Genomic DNA, 22,500 nt, shown 5'->3' on the forward strand with positions numbered 1-22,500 from the left:
AATGAATGAATGAATGAATGAACGAACGAACACCTTTAATGCCCCGAAGGGAATTTGTCTTGCGTTATATGCCGTCTACAGCAATATGAATTTCAGGCCTCATGGCCCATCTCCAATACAGAGTATAACCAGATTTGATAAGTAGACCTTTGTTGTATAACTACATAAATGCAAAGAGCCAACATGGGCAGCATTTTCTTGATCTCTTCCTCTTACAGACACAGACACACACGCACGCACGCACGCGCACACGCACACGCACGCACGCACGCACGCACGCACGCACGCGCACACACACGCACGCACGCACGCACGCACGCACGCACGCACGCACGCACACACACACACACACACAGATGGCAGTTGGAGAATAGGCAGCGATCAGGACACAAACAGTTCAGTAAACAGTCATGCATGGATCCTTGCTCCTCAAAGGGACAGACTCTCATTATCACGTACATCGCTCAGTTGCTAAGTGACAGCACTTACCCAACAAACGCACACACACAAACATGCACAGACACGAACACGAACACGCACACGCATACACACACACACACGCACACACACACACACGAACACGAACACGCGCACACACACACACACACACACACACACACACACACACACACGGCTTGCTAGCTGGGGGGAGGGATTCACGCAATTATGTAAATATTGTATCCATCTTTTGTTTTTATGGACAGAAAAAACAAAACTTAATTTACCTGTAAACAATGAGCTAGCACACTATCCACAGGCTTCAATTACATCGCCTTTGGACAACTCATTCATCCAAACAAACAGATAATTTTGCTGATAACTAATAATAATACAGATAAGAGGTGTGTTAAAGCAATACTGTGTCAATTTTGGAAATAAGCTTATTTAACACCTCACCTTGAGTTAAATGATTGGTGCTTGCTGGACCCATGATAGGAATTCAATGTTACAGTAATATCGAGCTTGGAGATAAAATTTGCACTGCCACACTCAAGAGACCAACAGGATGTACAGGAGTAAGGTAAAACTCTAGAGATGTCCGATATTGGCTTTTTTGCCAATATCTGATATGCCGATATTGTCCAACTCTCAATTTTCGATTCCGATATCGGCCGATACCGATGTCGATATATGCGGGTTATTTTTCCTCAAAACAAATTTTAGGTAACATTACACATCTCCTGTTGTGGAACAAAATATGCTTAAATGTATTGTAATGCCCCACTAGATACATGCTCGATTGCAACAAAGCTTTCCAAATATTAACATTGTCTGTGCAAAATAGAAAAATAATTAAGGAGAAAAGTGTACAGTAATTCAAGCATTTATTTTGATGGGTCAAAAGTCTTATACCGATATTGACCGATATTACATTTTATGCTATTATTGGATCGATAATATCGGTGGGCCGATATTATCGGACATCTCTATAAAACTCAATTATTTAACTGAAGGAGAGGTGTGATATTAGCTTATTCCCAAAAATGGTACAGTATCGCTTTAAACTGAAGTAGCTGCATGTTGTCCCGAAGCAGCACCCCTACCATAGTAATTGCACTGCTTTATGATCACGTTACCTTTTCTCTTCATGCACGTTACCAGGGTTTACCCTAGATCCACTCTACATAGCAATACAACTCTACAGAATGCTTTTGCACAATTGCCCTTTTATTTTTTCAGTAGTTTTTTTATTTCCCCTCCCTGACTATTACCTGTGTTATACTATGTGTCTTGAAATGGCATGTTGGCGTATGTATTTAAGTTTGCTACTTGACGCCTTCATTTCCTCCCGGGGATCAATAAAGTTACTTTACAGTATTCTTAGCACTAGCCTGGAAAATACCATGCTGGGGTGAGTTTCTCAAAAGAGAAGTTGTTAGCCTGTTAGCAACTTCGGTAGTTGCCAATGGGAAAATGCATTGAAAACAGCAAAGTAGCTACTGTAGTTAGCAACTTTGGTTTTGGAAAATACCATGCTGCTTTGCACTATCGTTCCGATGTGAAAGACACTCATCTCACTTGTGATCAGGTCTGGTGGTAACCAGGGAACTCTAGCACTTGCTTGAGGCTGGTTCAGGGGTGATAGTGAAAAAAAATATTGAGCCTGAACTTTTCATCCCTGCTCTAACGACGACGACAAGATACTGCATAGTGACGTAATGTAGGCCTATTTTGACACATTATTCAAACATTTAATAGCCTGTGTGGTATGACCATTATTCAAGCCTGATAGTAGAAGAAAACCCTGAACCTGTAACACTTTCTGAGATAAGAATAACCTAATGGCTAATTATTATCAATGTTTTTATTTTTGCAAACTCTGTCAAGCCTGAAATCAGGCATGGAGCCTGAATACTATCCGGCCTGGGCTGGTTACCTCTAGCTTGTCTGTGCGCAGCAGCTTCTGCGTGGAGGAGGAGGAGGCCTGCTGGACGCCGACGGGGGGGCTGGAGGGCATGATGACTGGGGTGCTGGGCAGCATCTCCGTGGGAACCAGGCCCATGCCGTGGCTCATGGGCGTCAGGTACGGCGCGTAGCTCAAGCCGGGGCTGGAGCCCAGACCTTGGCTCACCGGGAACGTAGGCTGTGGAAGGCAACGGAAGGAGGAGGGGACAGAGCAGAGGTGTCAAAAGTAAAAATAGAAGTTAAAAAAAAGAGAGCAGCAGAGGGAAAATGTGATAAAACATAAGTCAACTGAAAAGTTATATTGTAATCTTTATAAACCAGGCCCAACATAGGCTGTGGAAGGCAACAGAGGTGGGGACAGAGGTGTCAAAAGTAAAAATAGAAGTTAAAAAAAAGAGAGCAGCAGAGGGAAAATGTGATAAAACATAAGTCAACTGAAAAGTTATATTGTAATCTTTATAAACCAGGCCCAACGTAGGCTGTGGAAGGCAACGGAGGCGGGGACAGAGGTGTCAAAAGTAAAAATAGAAGTAAAAAAAACCACAACAGAACACATTTCCTTCCAGCACAGGCAACGTGTCTGAATAACCAGTACACCTGTGTACTTGGCTGTGGCAGGGAAGGGGCAGCAGAGGGAAAATGTGATCCAATATAAGTCAATTGAAAAGTTATATTGTAATCTTTATAAACCAGGCCCAACGTAGGCTGTGGAAGGCAACAGAGGAACAGCGGAGTCAAAAGTAACAAACAAAAAAACAAACAGTTTCCTTCCAACACAGTCAACGTATCTGAGTAACCAGTAGACCTGTGTACTTGGGTTATGATCAGCTAACTCTGCACTGGTTGGATCAAGTTTGTGGTGGGTCCTTGTTAGGTTTTAAGCGTTTTCAGTAACAACAAAGTCTATGTTATGATATCTCAGATACAATGCAGTAAATGGTGTAAATGTAAATGCTATGCAATGATACCATGTGCTACTGTTGTACTTAACACCACAAATGTACTTTTACTTTTGACACCTCTGCATGGGGCATTGGGGAGCCCTACGGGGACGTTGAAAAAGCTACAGCAGAGAGGTAGGGTGCTCAGTTACCATTGGAGGGCACCAGTCTAGATCAGGTGTCACCAACGTTGTGCCTGCGGGCGCCAGGTAGCCCTCCAGGAGCTTCTGAGGTGCCCACCAAGGATGTTAATTAACAGTGACGACTACCAGATTTTAGTCACAGTTAATGCTTTTCTTGATTTAAATATGAGATTATTTATTCTTTACAACCTATAAACAAATTATCACTCAATAATAGTGTGATTTGAGAATGATGCCAAGACATCAGTAGAGGATTTTGAACAAAAGTAGCCCTCGGGTAGCCCTCAGTAGCCCTTGGTAGCCCTCAGACCTAGAAAGGTTGGGGACCCCTGGTCTACATGTATTTTACAACTAAGAGGGGCGTTGGCAGGCTTATGATGAGATCAAGGGAGCGTTTGTTCAAAAAAAAAGTTAAGAAACCACTGGAATAGAGGAGCGTTTGTAACACCTGCCAACGAAATAACTTCCTGCCAACGTATTAATAACTTCCTGCCAACGTAATAACTTCCTGCCAACGTAACAACTTCCTGCCAACGTAATAACTTCCTGCCAACGCCCCTCTTAGTTGAGAAACACCTGGAATAGAGGAGCGTTTGTAACACCTGCCAACGTAATAACTTCCTGCCAACGTAACAACTTCCTGCCAACGTAACAACTTCCTGCCAACGCAATAACTTCCTGCCAACGTTATAAAAAATGCTGGATTCCTAGTACGCACCACGGGCTGCATGGTGGTGCCGGGGATCATGAACTGCATCTGCTGGGCCAGCATGGCGGCCGCCGTCTTCTGCTGGATCAGGTTGTTGCGCCCGTTAATCTCCAGCTGCGTCTTCAGGTGTCCCGGAGGATGGAGGTACTTGCAGTTTTCTCTTGTACACCGGCCCTGCAAAATAGAAATAATAACAAAAAAGAAGAAAACAAGAGGATTAATGAAACACGAATATTTCGTTGTTAAAAAAGAAAAACCTACTATATCCTTACTGTCACCAAAATAGTAATGACCAAGTCTAGATTGGCTACCTAAGAATCCTTGCACTGTCATAGCAATGTTATTATGATGTAGAGGAGTGTTTTCAGCAAAGAGTGAAAAGGCCCGTCAACGGGCAGTAAAAGGTTAGAGACAGCTGAACGTGAAGCATTCATTGCTAGACCGTGTATTGTTGGCCAAGGTGGTGGTGTCAGTTACAATGACACTACGTAGTCGTAGATGTCAAGTCAAGTAAAGTCGGCTTTATTGTCAATTTCTTTACATGCGCTGGTCAAACAAAGAATTGAAATTTCTTAGATGTAACAGCTACCTTGAATAGACAGTTTGACTAGATATTGTTTTTTTTTTGTATTTCGACATTTTGATACACCCATATGGCAAAGAACATTTCTTAAGTATCACTGTAGCGAAACACTTTTCTCATTACTGGCTTCAACTGAGGGGGGGAGACATCCCAAGCAAAACAAAATGCCACAAAATTATTAAAAACCAGTAAAGTTGCAAGCTGTAAGCACAAGTTGAATTGAAGTGTGGTGAGAGAACCCCAGAATGACCAGGGTAATGTGCCAGCAGGGACAGGCTTGCAGCCTACCAGGGTTGAATTTCTCAAAACCAAAGTTGCTAACTACAGTAGCTACTTTGCTGTTTTCAATGTATTTTCCCATTGGCAACTACCGAAGTTGCTAACAGGCTAACAACTTCTCTTTTGAGAAACTCACCCCAGGCTTGTACGAAATTCGGAATGGAAAGAATTTCAATTAAAAATAATGCCATAATACGAACACTAGGCGGTGGTGTTCTATGTACTTTCAATGGGTGGTGTAGCTTAAATTCAAAGAAATTCAAGGTAATGGCACCACCTAGTGTTCGTATTATGGCATTATTTTGAATTGAAATTCTTTCCATTCGGAGCCTACTGTATGTCTGGGGCAGGGGGGCGATGCTGGGTCAACACTGAGCAGGGCGTGAAGTGAAGCAGGCATGAATTACTGACTTGAGAAGGTCTTGTCTTGGTGCTGCTGACACTAAAAGAGACAGCAACAACATTTGACAACTGCTATGTGTGAGTGTGTGTGTGTGTGTGTGTGTGTGTGTGTGTGTGTGTGTGTGTGTGTGTGTGTGTGTGTGTGTGTGTGTGAGAGAGAGAGAGAGAGAGAGAGAGAGAGAGAGAGAGAGAGAGAGAGAAAAAGGAGAAAGAGAGAGAGTGAGAGAGAGGGAGGGAGAGAGAGAGAGAGAGAGAGAGAGAGAGAGACAGAAAGAGAGGGAGGGAGAGAGAGAGAAAGAGAGAGAGAGAGAGAGAGGGAGGGAGGGAGAGCGAGAGAGAGAGACGTGCGGAGAGGGAGAGAGGGAAAAATATAGCGAAAAGGAGAAACCCTTGGCTGAGTGTGAACTAAGGATGGCCATGGACCACCGACAATAACTCACTGAGAAATCCAAACAACACTGCGCAAGACTCACCATCTCCATGGCAATGGGATTCTGAGCCAAGTACATCACGCCTGACTCGAGACGAGAGGCCATCGCTGTTGTCTGTAAAGTATGAGCGTGAGTGAGTGTGTGTGTGTGTGTGTGTGTGTGTGTGTGTGTGTGTGTGTGTGTGTGTGTGTCTCTAGAGACGGTTTTTACCAATCGGCAGACTCTAGGCAATTGCCTAGGGCAGCCGTTCCCAAACCTTTTTCCCCACGCACCCCTTTTCACATTTCAATGTGGTTCGCGCACCCCCTAAGCGAATGTTGCTCCACCGCACATTTTGGGTAATCCCGATTTCCAATCAGATGTTTTTTTTCTGCCATCATTACAATGGAACTTATTGCATGACAAGTCTATGAGTTGTAAATTACACTTTCAATTCATCAAACAATAAAAACCTGACGTTCATTAATGCTGGATTTAAAAAAAAACACAAATATCCACCATTGCTCTATTCAGCTCGCGCACCCCCTTGTGACAGGCCGCACACCCCCAGGGGTGCACGCACCACAGTTTGGGAAACCCTGGTCTAGGGGCCCCACCAAAGCTGCTCTCTGCAAGGGCCCCCAAGTCCTCTCTACCATGGTTAATACCAGCAGAAATAGTTCAAGACGGCCCAATGTATGTTGCCCGGGCCCCCCAAAATGGGTAGAACCACTGCTGTGTGTGTGAATGTGTGTGTGTGTGTGTGTGTGTGTGTGTGTGTGTGTGTGTGTGTGTGTGTGTGTGTGTGTGTGTGTGTGTGTGTGTGTGTGTGTCTGAGTGTGTGTGCGCGCGCGCAAGTATTTTATCCCCATGGAAACATGGAAAAGAAACAACCGCGCGACTACACTTTCTATGTTTGAAAATCTTTCATCACCTCTTTGACCAGTGTCTGGACCAAACACAACACAAGCCTCTAAATATCACAAACGCTGAATGTTAAGTTACAGTAAATACAACTGTGCTGCCAACTGTATCACATTAAATCAAACATTTATTTTACTCACTACAACAAACCTCACCTCTATGAATCTCATTCCTCAAAATCCCAGAGCTGCGCTGCCCACAAACATATCACTCACATCTACATCAAATCTGACCTCAGGCTTTATTTAGAAAAGGGGGGTTTTGTTTCACTGGGTAATGCATCCACCAGATACCACCACCACCTTGGAATCTGTGCAGTCAGCATATCAATGATGATAGTCCCCCGGGAGGACAGTGTGTGGAGAGGAGAGGGGCACATGGAGGTCAGAGAAGTCTGTGGTGGGCAGATCAGGTGTTATGTATCACTGGGAAAATGAAATCGCTTGATGCAGCCACCCCTCACAAGAGAAGGAATTACACAAACCAACTAGAAGCACTCACAACGCTATGACATCTACACACTCTGGAATCCCTACGCCTATATCATACTGTATAACCTACAGACATTTGACTAGGTAACTTTTGTCATTTCCGACAACTCCACAAAATTCCACAATCTCATCAAAATCCGTTCATAACTTTTTGAGCTATTCTGCTGACAGACAGACAGACAGACAGACAAACAAACAAACAAACAAACCAACTTGACCGAAAACATAACCTCCTTTCCTGATTTTTTTTACATCAGGCAACATTTCCTTGCCCTTTAATCCAACAACAGAGACTTAAAAATATTAGGCTACGCTAGATATGTGAGGAGAAAAAGGATAGGCAAAAATGAAGATTACCTCATCTTGTGTAGCTATTCTGTATTCACTTTGGCACTGGAAGCATTTAATATAGTGCAACGCTTTTACTCTTAAAACGTCCTTTTCACTTGTGTGTGTAGGGAATAAAAAAAGGAAGCAGGGCCCCTCTTACCACAAAATCCTAGCTGTTGAAACGCGACCGGAGTACACAAGCAAAGAAATGTCAAAACGTGGTTTGCTGAGGGCACAGTGAATCATAATCTCAGCATTAAGACGGTTAAGCCAAATATTGTTAGTTCTATTCACTGGAATGCGGAGGGTTTTTTAAAAGCTTGTTCAGACAGAAATTATGTTAGAAATGGTGTTAACACTCACAGGCACCGTGAAATGTTATTTCATATATGCACTATACTGAAGGCCTATGTCACTGGAGAAGAAGACATTGAATCAAGAAATCATTGTCAAGAGTCATGCTTGTGTAAAGAAATGCTGACAATTTCTCCATTTTACATTCCGTCTTAAACCAAACTTGTCTTCTTTTCTGAATTGCACAGCTGGTTAGAAACAATACCAGCAATAGCCAACAGCCAGCCTGGGGTGAGTTTCTCAAAAGGGAAGTTGTTAGCCTGTTAGCAACTTCGGTAGTTGCCAATGGGAAAATGCATTGAAAGCAACGAAGTAGCTAATGTAGTAAGCAACTTTGGTTTCGAGAAATTCACCCCTGAATTGTGAAAGCACATTTGAGGCTGATAGTCTATGACTCCTGGACAAGACCAAATCTCTGGCACACGCTTTTAAGCACAAACGCCGTAAAATTTGCCTGTCTAACGGAACAATGGATGTTTTCCTTCTTAAACCCACGGCAACTAATCTCTTTAACTTCTTTCTTTACCCGTCTTTCTTTAAGTCTCTCTCTCTCACACACACACACACACACACACACACACACACACACACACACACACACACACACACACACACACACACACACACACACACACACACACACACACACACACACAGACACACACTCACACAGACACACACGTACACACACAAGGCAGAAGGCTGATATACAGTATTCTCCACACACAATTTTAGGTTGTCTTGTTGTGTCTCTTCTTAGACACACACGCGTGGTACAGAACATACAGAAGAGAAATAAGTTATGTACTATGTCATACGAGTCTCATAGACTCACACTGTATACACAACAAGAAATCCAAGAGAGGGAAAAAAAAGAAAAACAGTTGCTGTGACCAGAGATCCCTATCTCACGCCTTTCGTAAAGTCTTCACGAAAATAATATATTAATTTTCGTGGTGCATTCACGTTATTGCCCGCCTTTCGTTAAGTCTTCACAAAAATAATAGATTAATTTTCAGGCTGCCTATTCACTTGAATTGCCCCACTGCTGCTATGGTTATCCAAACGTCTGCAGGGGCGGGGAGGGGGTGCTGACAGAACACTGCTGATACACTCGGGACTCACTAATTCGACGCCCTTTTGGTACTTACGCCTTATGTCCCCTAAACCTAAACCTAAACCTAAACCTAACCCTAACCTTAACCCTACTTAAACCTAAATCTCACCCTAACCCTAACCTTAACCCTAACCTTAACCCTAACCTTGACCCTAAACCTAACCCTAAATTGCTTGTTTGAAATGTTTGATTACCATGTGACGGTAGGCTACCGAAAGGGCATCAAACTAGTGGGTCGCTAGGCAACAGTCGGGCAATTCAAGTGAATAGGCAGCGTGAAAATTAATCTATTATTTTCGTGAAGACTTTACGAAAGGCGGGAAATAACGTGAATGCACCACGAAAATGAATCTATTTTTTTCGTGAATACTTCACGAAATGAGTGAGATACGGTTGGACCAGACCACCAGCACCAGTGTGTGGTCACACAGCTTCTCCGACACTGAGTCATTGTGCTCTAGTCCAGAAGTCCCGGGTCACACCCATTTAGAAAAACATGGGTCATTCTCTACCGAAATGGATTGCTAAAACAGACTGCTACGTTACAGAATTGGTCTGACCACAGCAACGCCACCACTAAAAGGAATGAAAATGACACAGAAAATCGCAGCGGAGGTATGATAGACAATGACAAAATTAGATGTCTTGTGGTAAATCACTGATGAATTACAGAGTGTGGTTGGTTGTGACAAAATGCCTTGACAGCAAAGGTCCAGTTGATGTTTCAAGTGTAATGAGATCAGCATTTCTGTTTTTTTGTGTGTAAAATTGTGTTATAATTCTAATTGTCTTATTATGTACTTGCCTAGTGCACTGCATAATTTCCGTGAGGAGTGCCTCTGCTACTATTCGTCTTGTAGGATGTGCAGCACTGTGCTTATGATGATATTGCACTTAAAATAATGGACACTGAATTGAATTGAAGACATGTGGTGGCGACAAAAATTCCTGGACAGCAAAAGACAAGGTCAGTCACTAACAAACACACACACACACACACACACACACACACACACACACACACACACACACACACACACACACACACCCACACACACACACACACACGCCACCTGGCAAACAATGCAACAAGGACGTGGCGGCGTGTCCTCCAAACGTGCACAAAAGGCAACACAGAGGCAGCCGCATGGACAACACGCTGCACTGTGACACGAGACGACACACCAGAAGAACACAACACGACGCACTGAACAGAACAGAGACGTGGCGGTGAAGCAAAAGAGGCTTAAACGGATGAGCCCTTGGGAGTGCTGACAGAGCACAGCACAGCACAGCAGAGCAGAGCAGAGGAGAGGAGAGGAGAGCAGAGGAGAGTGGAGCGGAGGGAGTCCTCTCCTCCCCTGTCAGTGCCCTTGCTCTTCCTGACCTCTCCTGCCCTACTCTGCTGCTGCTGCTGCTGATGCCGGGGTCTGACCTACTCTGAGTGGCCGGGCTAATTTAGGGTGATGGCGCACTGGCGAGAGAGAGAGAGAGAGAGAGAGAGAGAGAGAGAGAGAGAGAGAGAGAGAGAGAGAGAAAGAAAGAGAGAGAGAGAGAGAGAGAGAAAGAGTGTAATATGGTTTTCCTAGAAATATCATAATTTAGGGCAATGGTGCACTGTACAGAGAGAGACCGAGAGATGGGGGACAGACAGACAGACAGACAGAGAGAGAGAGAGAGAGAGAGAGAGAGAGAGAGAGAGAGAGAGAGAGAGAGAGAGAGAGAGAGAGAGAGAGAGAGAGCGAGAGAGAGACAGAGACAATAGGGTTAGCAATACGGTTTTCCTAGAAATATCATATGGTAGCTAATCTATTAACCCATACGAAATGACTGCTAATCTCAGCTACAGATGTTAGAAGTAGCACCACTGGGGTATCCAAATGAATCCTGCTAATTTCATAAACATACTGAGAATATTCTAACTTAGCCTACTTAAAGCGTTTCCCCAAGACCCCCCCCCCTCCTCTAATCACATTCATTAATTAACCATGTGATTCCAACTTTTCTCATCCAGGAAATAGAGGTTTTACAAGCAAGATGCGAGACAATTATGGTCATGCTTTGATTGACTCTCCACAATAAAAACTTACTCTGAACTGAAGCACTAATGGACTAATTGGACTAATGCCTGGTATTCCTTCTCCCCCCTCTGAACACAAGTGGAGGCTAATTATCTCAAGAAGAGGACTAATTCTGAGGTTAGGGAGAAACAGGGCAGAAGAAAGACAGAAACAGGGAAAAGAAAGACAGAAAAAAAGACTAGAAATGCACTCTGAGAGTGCAAACTTTGACCAAGGCCATGGGGTTACACCCTATTTTTTTTCATTTCATTTCTAGTCTTTCTTCCAAAATTATTCCACAGCTCTGGGACAAGAGGAGATGTGAAGAGTTCAGATGCAAAACCCCCTAACTTCATTTTTGACGACCTGCACTTCTATATTTTTAGAGAACCCCGTTGTTGGTTTGGTTTACATTCATGTACTTGATAATACACATAAATAGTTATATTACATAAATAAAATATAAAAATATCCAATTTTGATAGCTTTATATTAAATAAAAATGAATTAAGATTATTTTCTGAAAAGGCACTTAGGGGGTTTTGCGTCTGAACTCTTCATGTACAATCAGTTTCAAAGGACCCCCCCCTTAGCCGCCATATATTTTTTTATAAGTCGAACTGTGGGTGTGTGGGCCCCCTGCCTATACACATGGGGCCCTGGTGTGAAGACCCAGTCACACTTTATCCCCCTGAACGACACCCCTGCCTGTGGGAGGGTAGGTGCCATGCGGACACGCACAGAGGAGACTCTCAGAGTGGCGACGGGCATAATGGCGCTTCAGTTGAGGCCTCAGCGGGCCGGCCTCCATTTGCATTTCCTCGTCAATGGGGCTCTATTTGGACACTTGGCCAACGGGCGAACTGAGCTGAGCAGGGCAAAAGAGTTTTCACTCCTGAAAATGCCAGGCTGTCGGCCGACACACTCCTCAGTAGAAATCATCAATGCAGGGGTCATCAATGCATGGGGGCGCTGTGGCGCAGCGCACTAAGCCCCCCACATTTGGGCTTACATGTCCACGGGGACCCCGGTTCGAGTCCAGCCGGGGTCATTTCCCGATCCCACCCTGTCTCTCTGTCACCATCTTGGACTGTCCTATCAATTATACACATAAAAGCCCCTAAAAAAATATTTTTTTAAAAAGAGAAAAAAAAGAAATCATCGATGCATGATCACTCAACCCACCACCCACTTGGATATAACGATAATAATTCATAATAATAATGCATGTCATTCATAACTGCCTTTTTAAAACACCCAAGTACACTATACAAAGATAAACAATAGTGAAAACAAGACACGAGACTCGAATATTAACGTCTACTTAATATTCATTCGAATTTCTAGTACCAATGACTAGAAGGGAGTATAGTTAGTTATGTTATGCAGGGAAGCTCTCTTGAAACAGATGAGTCTTGAAGGTTGAGAGGGATGACCCTGCTCTTGTAGCAACTGGTAGCTTATTCCACCACTGAGCGACAACAATGCCTTGTTCACACCAGTAGCGACCAATGCGAACGGAGCGACACAAGTCATTATTTCTCTATGGAGGGCACGCGACCTAGTAGCCTGGCAACTCCCATAGGCTACTGCCTTTAGTTCTACACAATCGTTTCCATCTCACTTGTGATTAGGTCTGGTGTTAACCAGGCAAGTGACCTAGCGCTACCAAAGCGAATTCGACCAGAGTGAATTTTAACGATTAAAGTCAAGCTCATCTTACGGTAATGAGCTATGACGCGGTTCGGCGAAAACCAATTGGAATGTTCACATCTCCGAATGTCCCAGGCTGTCAAGCCAGAGTCATTATGTAATTAGCCAAATCAAACATGCCAAATGTCGCGTCCAGAGCGAATACAGCAAATTCAAGGTGAAACTTCTGCTACCTCCTCTACCAGACAGCGTAGTTCGCTCTTGGTCTGAACGCGGCATAACAGAAAACTGTTTTTCACAGGGATCACCTTGAGTGTACCTTCATGCTTGGATGAGCCGCGCGAGCCCACTTTACAGTTTCAGACCTCTGCCTTAGGTACGCTACTCTCTCTCTCTCAGTCTCCGTTTACAGGCTGACACAAGACACTCGTCATCCACCAGGAAATGGCCCACCGGCGAGTTAATGACAGCGATTCAGATCCTGTCGCTTCAGGGGCGGAGCACTGGTATTGGGACAGGGGGGGCGGGAGATGTGTCAGAGGCGTTGGGCCCACGAAATATCGTAGAATGGGGCCCCTACAAGATGTTTGGCAATCGAAAGCCACTGGCAGGGGGCCCCCCAAGTGGTGAGGCCGGGGGTTCCTGGCCCCTATGTCCCCCCCTCTGCTCCGCCCCTGTGTCGCTTTCAACTCTTACGGCAAGGCAAGGCAAGGCAAGGCAAGGCAAGTGCACATCCTAGGGAAAATTATACCCAAGAGATCCCATGCCAGGACAGGAACGGAAGGTAACCCTACCTACGACTACTTTACAGCACGCTAGTGACCCATTCATGCACCCCACTTTCACATTTAGGAAAGAACAAAAAGCCCACAGGAAGTGAGGTTGGGTTGCTGAAAAGAAGAGGGCCCGCCCTGTTTGGGTTTCCCCACTTCACCTGGACGGAAATGCAGCAGTGTCTAATGGCAGCAGCGTGTCTGTGAAGCATCGCTCAGGCCAAGAAGCAGACCAAACTCGCTGATTCTATGTTTTGTTTTCAAAGCGATGTACTGAAAAAGGGAAAAAAAATAGTTGTGGACAGTTGCACGGGGCTGCAGCATGGGATCCTTCCTGACTTATTTCACCAAGCTATGGGTACAGCAAGACAGAAGGTTAAAACCTGAAGCTCACGTCATTCTTTTGGCTACACACACTCTCTCTCTAATCATCAAAGTCCTTTCCGATGACAGATTATACTCCAAGAGACATAAGATGAGGAAATGCGAAATGCTATGACAATGAAATTCCCAAAAAATAAAGTTATGGCAGTTATGTTTCCTCTTTGTTGTTGTCTAAGGTCTGTGTACAGTACAGTATGTTTCTGACAGGCTAATTCCGAAGGGTTGTACGCACGCTCCCTGTGGGGTGCCATCTTAGGGGAGGGGTTGGGGGGGTTGGGTGGGGAGATCATGTGTAATCCAGATATATGGTGATGATAATCTAATCATGTGCGAACTGCTGAGACAAGGGACTCATCTGCAGGATCTGAGCTAATCCACAAACACACACACAACAAGTATGTGTGCACACAAAAGAATTGTGTGTGTGTGTGTGTGTGTTTGTGTGTGTGTGTGTGTGTGTGTGTGTGTGTGTGTGTGTGTGTGTGTGTGTGTGTGTGTGTGTGTGTGTTTGTGTGTGTGTATTAATTTAGAGTCTATATGAGCACATCTCTCTCTCTCTGTCCGTGTCTGTCTCTCTGTGTGAGTCTCTCGTTCACATACAGTACACACACACACACACACACACACACACACACACACACACACACATTCACACACACAGATCCCATATGGCACCTCACGACAACCTGCAACACCTGAGTGCAGCATGGCATTAGCCCGATGAAAGTGGCTCCAGCAACAGACGAGGATTTACAATTTAATTTCTCTGTAATGGATGGGAATTCTCAAGCACGTTGGACACAGTGGACCACATTAAGTACATGCTTCTCTCTCTCTCTCTCTCTCTCTCTCTCTCTCTCTCTCTCTCTCTCTCTCTCTCTCTCTCTCTCTCTCTCAGATCTCACAGACATACCCTGTGCAGAGTACTGTGCCTAAATAAGCTGCTCACACAATTAGACTAAAAGGCAGTGATAGAATTAGTCCTACACTAAGGGAAGATTCAACATTCACAAGCACAGGAGCAAATGAGAAAGAGGCTCGTTTTTTTTAATGTCCTACTGCAGGCTGAACGGAAAATGGCCGTTGCAGTTTGCAATTAAACCATTCGAGCTTAAATAACAACAAAAACATAAAAATGCTGCTTTCAAGTCAACAGAACGTGACGAGATGTTCCGTTGTTTCGTGTAATAGTAGTAGTATCGTCATGTCATATCATCTCATCGCGTCTATGTGTCCCAACATTCCCTTTCAAGTCACGAGACAACAAGGCAGACATACGTATACAGTACACTCATACTCGTACTCGTCAAACACTTGCTGATACCAGGCACTGCTATTACACGAAACAACGCAACATCTTTATAAATATCAACATATTTTCAGCATTCATAATACAGTTTTACCGAACGAAACTTCCTGAAAAAGACAAAGGCGCGGACGCCAGCTCTACTTTCTCTTTACAATTAGACAGATTGACACTGACCTTCGTGTTACATGTAATAAGAGCTTTCCCAAAACCAACTGGTGGATCATTTTGATGTCATGCCTTATGTGAGAGTGTGACTAATTACCAATGGAGGGGTGGGAAAAAAACTCTAATGTCGGAGATTTGGTCGACCTTTTCAGGACTAGAATACATACGATGAAATGGTTGGCATTTCAGAATTGGCTTGTTCAAATAGTCATATAGCTGCCTTAATGAGGGTCTGTGCAATGCAGGGACCCTACAAAAAAGAGTCATTTAGGCCAATCAATAAGAGGTCAGAGTGGTAGCTCAGGTGGTACAGCTGCCTTTGAGGGAGGCTGTGTTACAACCAGGGCTGGACTGAGGGATAAATAGGGCCCAGGCACTTTTGGATTTAAGGGGCCCCCTCATTATTATTAGTGGCGGAGAACTGACTCAGTGGTGGGGCCCGCACCCTCGTGGGCCCCTATTTTCAGTAATGTTTAAAAAAAAAAAATGGGGCCCACGAGGGTGCAGGGCCCACCGGGAAATGCCCGCTATGCCAGATGGCCAGTCAAGCCCTGAGGAAGGTCAGTAGACCGAAAGCTTGGCCTATTATTAAAAAGAACACAAAGGGGATTTAACCCTAAAGCGACCGACTGGGGTCATTTATGACCCCAGGCACATATTTTCATACACCATTTCTGCAATTTTCATCAGAAAAACTTGTCCTTCTAGGAGTTTGTCAATACATATGTTGTGCATGTTGTGAATGATTTTTGTGAGATTTGGACCATCTATGTGGGATTTATAATCAAAACACCTCTGGGGTCATTTATGACCCCGAGAGGATCCATGAGATACTCAACATTATAATGTCCATTGTTGTTGTAATTTTCAAACTCTGGTTTTTGCATGTTGTGTCTTGGGGCAGGCCATGGTTAGCAGACCTAAAATATTCATAATATAAACATTTATAGTATTAAAATATAATATATTATGTAAATAAATAGGGCACCCCTGCGATAGCCAACGAAGCATATTGTGAGGGCACCCAGGTAGCATTTCCTCTGTTATTGCTCCATATTTGTTGATATCATGGCACAGTGGTCCTAGACACATGATTAGAATAGGAAATGGAAGTCATCCTGATGAACAAAGAGGGAGGAAACAAGTCATCAGTGTAGAAATCAATGGCGTTTTTAGAATTTTCCTTATTATATGGCTATACAAAGGCTGAAGCATCAGTTGAATCATTTCTTTGCTCTAATACATGTGGAAGACACCTTTTCACAGCTACAATGTCCAGAAAAAGTTTCAGAGAAATTTTGAGTGTGCACAAGGTTATATGTTTGAGACATGGTTTTCTCTATGTAAATTACCATATTCTCTGATCTTGTGATTTCATGAACCCAGAAATGTTGAGTACCTTAAAGTTTTATTGCAGGAATATCATCTATGGGCCTAATGGATAGAATTTAGCTTGGTTTCCCAAAGTTTCACTTTGAGCAATTTCCATAATTAGCATAAATATACTGTATTATTACGGTAAGACTACTACAAGTGAATAGGCTAAAAATTGTAAATGATAGCTATCACCATGAAACTTTCTCAGATGATTACTGATGATGAGAGAAAAAAAATGTATTGGATGTTTCTTGTATTTTGATGTTTACATATGCAAATGAGGGCATACATCATATTTAGCATATACGTATGTAAGTTTGACTAATTTTTAGCAAAACAATAAAATGTTCAAATTCTCATTTTTTTGCTTTAGATGAGGGACAACTATGTACAAGATGTAAATAAATTTGAATGAACCCCAAAAAATAATTTATAGGGTGGTATTTCTATATAAACTCCTTGGGGTCATAAATGACCCCGCTCGGTCAGATTAGTCGCAAAAACAGGCCGGTCGCTTGAGGGTTAAGTGTGCAGACATTTTCTTTCAATTTTACACAGTCCAGCCCTGGTTACAACCGTCATGTGGTAACTGTTTAACAAACCCACACACACAATAATGTGCGTGACAAGAGACAGGATGATTGTAGGGGTTGTACATGGTAGTATTGCAGTAACCCACAGCATATTATGATACAGGAAATGAGACAGAAAATGATACCCATGACGATACCCACACTCTGAGAAATAAAGGCACAGAACTCGTCGCTGTGGCAGTACCCTCAAGCGGAGTACCATTGCGTCGCTTGGGTGGTACCTCAAAAAAGAGGTGACGTGATGCACATTAGTCGACATTGCAAGAAACTGAACGCACCTCTTTTTTGGGGTACCAATCAAGCAACGCAATGGTACTCCCCTTGAAGGTACTGTCACAGCGACAAGTTCTGTTCCTTTATTTCTGAGAGTGCATGATACCCATTTCCTATCAGATCTACATAGGAGGGTGTGCAATATGGCGATATTAAATCATGAAATCAAGTAGAAGATAATCAAGAATCTGTGTTATTGCAAGCAGCATATTCATTGAACTCTGTTCAGAAAGGTTTGGAGTGCTGAAATGCCTGTTTTTTTTCCAATGGTAGATCGTGATTTGAAAAAAAAAATTGAAATCGAGATTTTATAAAAAACAAAAACCTGATGTGACATTTTTTCCATATCGCCCACCCCTAGAAGTACATATAGGCATGGCTACTATACTAGGGCCCGACCGATATATCGGGCCGATATTTAGCATTTTTAGGATATCGGTATCGGCCATACTTTCAATAAATTCCCACCGATAAGTTTGTATAACTTTCAAAACCAATTTTGCAGCCGTTTCGTGAATGCATCTTCTATTTTGCTCTCACCACTTTGAGTCTGAGAGTTTATTATAACTAAATATATGTGTATATGTAATAACAATAATTTATATTTCATTACATTTTATTACAACAATACTTCTATATATCGGTTACACATATCGGTTATCGGCCTCCCATTTCCATAAATATCGGCATCGGTATCGGCCCTGAAAAAAAACATGTGAGTCGGACCCTATACTATACTGTATTATACAGCGCATTTCTCTCCAGCACTTTCTGTCAGAGTTCACTGATGCAGTCAGCAGCTGCATTCAGTCTGTTGTTATGTGCAGCACGTGATGAAAGATGTGATTTGCATTTTTTCTTTCTCCAACTGCGCTGTGGTGGTGGTGGCCTTTGTCAACCTTCCCTCCTTTGTTCTGTTGAAGTTATAAAGGCCATAACACTGCTCCCTGGGGTATTCCATTAACAAGTCTGAAGGGGCTTCAGATGACAAGAAACAGAAAAAAGAGAAGAAGAAGAAGAAGAAGAAAGGGACTGAGCATGGCTGTACAGCCATGAGCTGAAGGAATGGATGTGTGTGTGTGTGTGTGTGTGTGTGTGTGTGTGTGTGTGTGTGTGTGTGTGTGTGTGTGTGTGTGTGTGTGTGTGTGTGTGTGCGTGCGTGCGTGCGTGCATGCACGTACAATAGAGATCTACTTGGATGTGAGTTCAGGGCCTGCATGGAAATCTACAACTACAGGTGGCAACCTTTTAAGGTCTGCCTATCATCTATATGAAGAGCTCTTTTCCAAAATGAGATATATCCATTTTATAGAATGTTGGGAAATTAAAATTTTTGTATTGGCTATTCCATTGAAATGCATTGCAAAATGCATTTTTACAGAGGTTTTAAAGTATGTTCTCAAAATGTTTGAATGGCAAGAATTCACACATAGATGATAAGACCTTTTAACAGTCAATTCCAATATTAAAATGCAAAAATGGTGGATATAGCGATTTGGAAAAGAGCTCTTCATATACAGTATGAATGTAGTGTGCACAAGAAAATACAGAGACAGCAGGTCGATGGGGAGAAGGCAGAACCCATAGAAAGTATAGATGTAAATCATAGTTTCCATGACGATAAGATTCAATATCGATTTCTTAAGGCAGCGATTAGATTATTTTCGATACTTAAGAAAGCCCCATGATATAATACAATTCGACTTGATTTTTTTCCAATTGCTTTTCCACTTCTATTATGTTGCACAATTAACAGCTAGGGCATGGGGCAGGGGCCAGCCATTTGATTATTTTCGATACTCAAGAATGCCCCACGATACAATACGATTGAATCGATACGATTAGATTCAATTCAATCTATTCAATCAATCAATCACTTAATCAATCAAATCATCAATTCAATTCAATCATCGTCCGTAGGATCGATGCATCGATACAGATCGATCATCATTTACACCCCTAATAGAAAGAGAAAGAAAAAGAGGAGTGAATGCTTGACAATTGGGCTTGTCGTGCAGCAGCAGGGAGAGATGTAAACAGATCCGGCGTTTTAAAAGGAGCAGTCAGCATGAGCCAGGGAGTGATACTGGGGATAGCTGGGGTCTCCGAGAGGTCAACGAAACACTTAGGCCATGAATCTGTCCCTAAATAAACTCTCTCTTTCGCTCTCTCTTTCTCTAGCTCTGTCTGTCTTTCTCTCTCTGTTTATCTCTCTCTGTCTCTCTCTCTCTGTTTCTCTCTCTCCCTCTCCCTCTCTCTCTCTAGCTCTGTCTTTCTCTGTCTCTGTCTCTGTCTCTCTCTCTCTCTCTCTCTCTCTCTGTCTCTCTCTCTCTCTCTCTCTCTCTCTCTCTCTCTCTCTCTCTCTCTCTCTCTCTGCAGGCGATGAGGCCTTCTGATCCACCAGCGGATCCTCAGGATCTGTAACGGTATACCAGTGGGCAATTAGTGACTCCACCTGTTGCTGTGGCCCAAGCTAAGGATGGGGGATGGGGGTAAAGTGGTGTGTGTGTGTGTGTGTGTGTGTGTGTGTGTGTGTGTGTGTGTGTGTGTGTGTGTGTGTGTGTGTGTGTGTGTGTGTGTGTGTGTGCGTGTGTCTCACTTTCACCCACCCCACAGCCCACACAACCCTGTCAGGCATCATCAACACACACCGCTCTGATCTCTACCCAAGGCGCTCAAACAAGGCAAGACCTCTTGGATATTATGCTCTTGGATATGAACAAGGGAAAAAAAAGTGGGGGCAGGGTTGCTGAGTGGCCGCTATGACTCCAACCGTTCAAAATGTACCGAAAGATAAGTGACTTTATGGGATAGAGCTACATTCAGTCAGTAGTACATCTGCCCTGCGCTCTCACACATGCACACACGCACACACAGACACAGACACAGACAAACACACACACCCACACCCACACACTTGTCCATTGACTTGTCCATTGTGCGGAAGGTACAACATGAGTAGACCATTGCAAATCCATTTCTCTAACAGTCATGTGCCAGCCAGGATATTCAAGGTTTGATAGTCATGGTCAGAGCTTTGAAGTCAGCGACAGATCACATGTATTAGGGCTGTAGCGTTGTTGTCTCCAACCAAGAAATCCTGATACACAGAGTCACGCTACTGTATCACGATGCAAAGAGGCAGAATCGTGATAAGCTTTTTCAAAGTTCCATTATCATTCAGTAGGGATGGCACAAACCGCACCGAAAACCGAAACCGTACAATTCACACACATACCGAACCGAACCGTGCAATCCATCGCAAACCGCAATTCATGTACTGCCCAGAAAAATATGTAAAACAGAGATTCTAGGAGTATCTTATCCAGTCTCTCTGATTAAAACATTAGCGTATAAGACCAAATCAGAGGATGACACAATTAAAATCACACCATTTTCACATTATAAGCCTATACAAACCATATGTAGGATATTGAGTGATAAGTCTGATTCTATTAGCCAGTGCACCATTATCATGAACTAAAAAAAAAGAACCGTAGAGAACCGAAAACCGTGACCTTGACACCGCGATATGAACCGAACCGTGAATTTTGTGAACCGTACCACCCCTATCCTTCAGTACAGAAAACAACCAGATAATAATATGATGTGAAGATGCTTTCAAGTTTCAAATCCTCCTCGTCATCATTTATATCAGTTTTTTTCATACTTGTAACCTGCTCTACCTAATAATTATCATTTACATTTTTCATGAGAAAAAAAAAAAGATTAAAAAAATTGTGCAGTATATCGAGCCATAGTCCAAAGCTTGTGATACTACAAATCGAATCATGAGTTGAGTACCTCGTCTCTAATGGTCAGAGCTTTGAAGCCAACAAAAGATCACATTTATTATAAGTTACATCTGTGTGCTTTTGTTTGTCATGCCTGATAGGCCAACTGGATTAATCTGTGGCCATTATACATTGATAAGGACACTCTTAACCAAATGATGATAAACAAACTTTTGCTTTTTCAATGAGGCAGATATGGCCCTTCTTCTTGTGTCGCCTTTAATGAGGAGTTAACACTAAAGATTTATTGTGCAAGACTACACCAGGCCGTTGCGGAGGTTATTTTTACATCTTGCATCTGCTTGCTCGCAGTGTTGCACATAAATCTTAAGTACACAGGCACGTTAACACAATATATTTATGAAATAACTTACTGAACTGTCAAGAGTTTTCGCTTTACATATTCAGCGAGGGATTGCACTTCCCTATCTTAGTAATATGCCGCTTTATCACCACTGAATATGTAAAGCAACAGGCCCCACCGGTGGCCATACAAGTGTTATTGTGACAAGGCACGGCGTGTATTTTATTGCTCGCGGTGTGTATTTTATTACTTACCATTGGCTATTTCTTTTTTATGGATTTTGAAACGACCACACATTGGCACATTCTGTAGAGAGACATTGAAAGGCCTATACTGTACGCTTTCTCCAAAACTTGTAAACAACATTTGACTCCATATAATTTACATTGGTAACTATTTGTCTTTGGTAGCAAATACTTTGCTAACTACCATAAACACCAGGTCAAGTTGTCCTTGCCCTAATGTGTCCTTGCCACTGTAAAAACCTCAGGACTCACAAATGTGCATCTCTACCAATCAACGCAAGACATATTTCACAGATATTTCACATGCCAAATAGCGCCAAAATATTTGCCTGACACAGTACATCTATCAGCAGACTAATTTTATATATATATACTGCTGATATGCTACTGATATATACTACTGATATCTATCGGTAACCTAATTCTACATTTTTTGGGGGTGGGGGGCTTTTGTCTAATGTAAAACCGGTAATGTAAAAAG

At 43.0% G+C, this 22,500-nt stretch overlaps 1 protein-coding gene across 15 annotated transcripts in view; it reads right to left on the reverse strand.

The window, feature by feature from the left end:
- The window catches only part of mbnl2 (muscleblind-like splicing regulator 2), an 86,426-nt gene that overhangs the window by 26,752 nt on the left and 37,174 nt on the right, over window positions 1–22,500 (reverse strand). For all 15 annotated transcript variants that reach the window (XR_010036889.1, XM_063212375.1, XM_063212373.1 and 12 more), the window contains exons 3-4: window positions 4,209–4,373; window positions 2,378–2,584 (exon numbers count right to left, since the gene is read on the reverse strand). Coding sequence is in view for 14 of the 15 variants with exons in the window: in XM_063212375.1 (XP_063068445.1) it covers window positions 2,378–2,584; window positions 4,209–4,373 (372 nt within the window). In the remaining variant the exon portion in view is untranslated. The remainder of the gene's footprint in view (window positions 1–2,377; window positions 2,585–4,208; window positions 4,374–22,500) is intronic.

The sequence above is a fragment of the Engraulis encrasicolus genome, chromosome 12, assembly GCF_034702125.1.
Source record: "Engraulis encrasicolus isolate BLACKSEA-1 chromosome 12, IST_EnEncr_1.0, whole genome shotgun sequence".
NCBI lineage: Eukaryota > Metazoa > Chordata > Actinopteri > Clupeiformes > Engraulidae > Engraulis > Engraulis encrasicolus.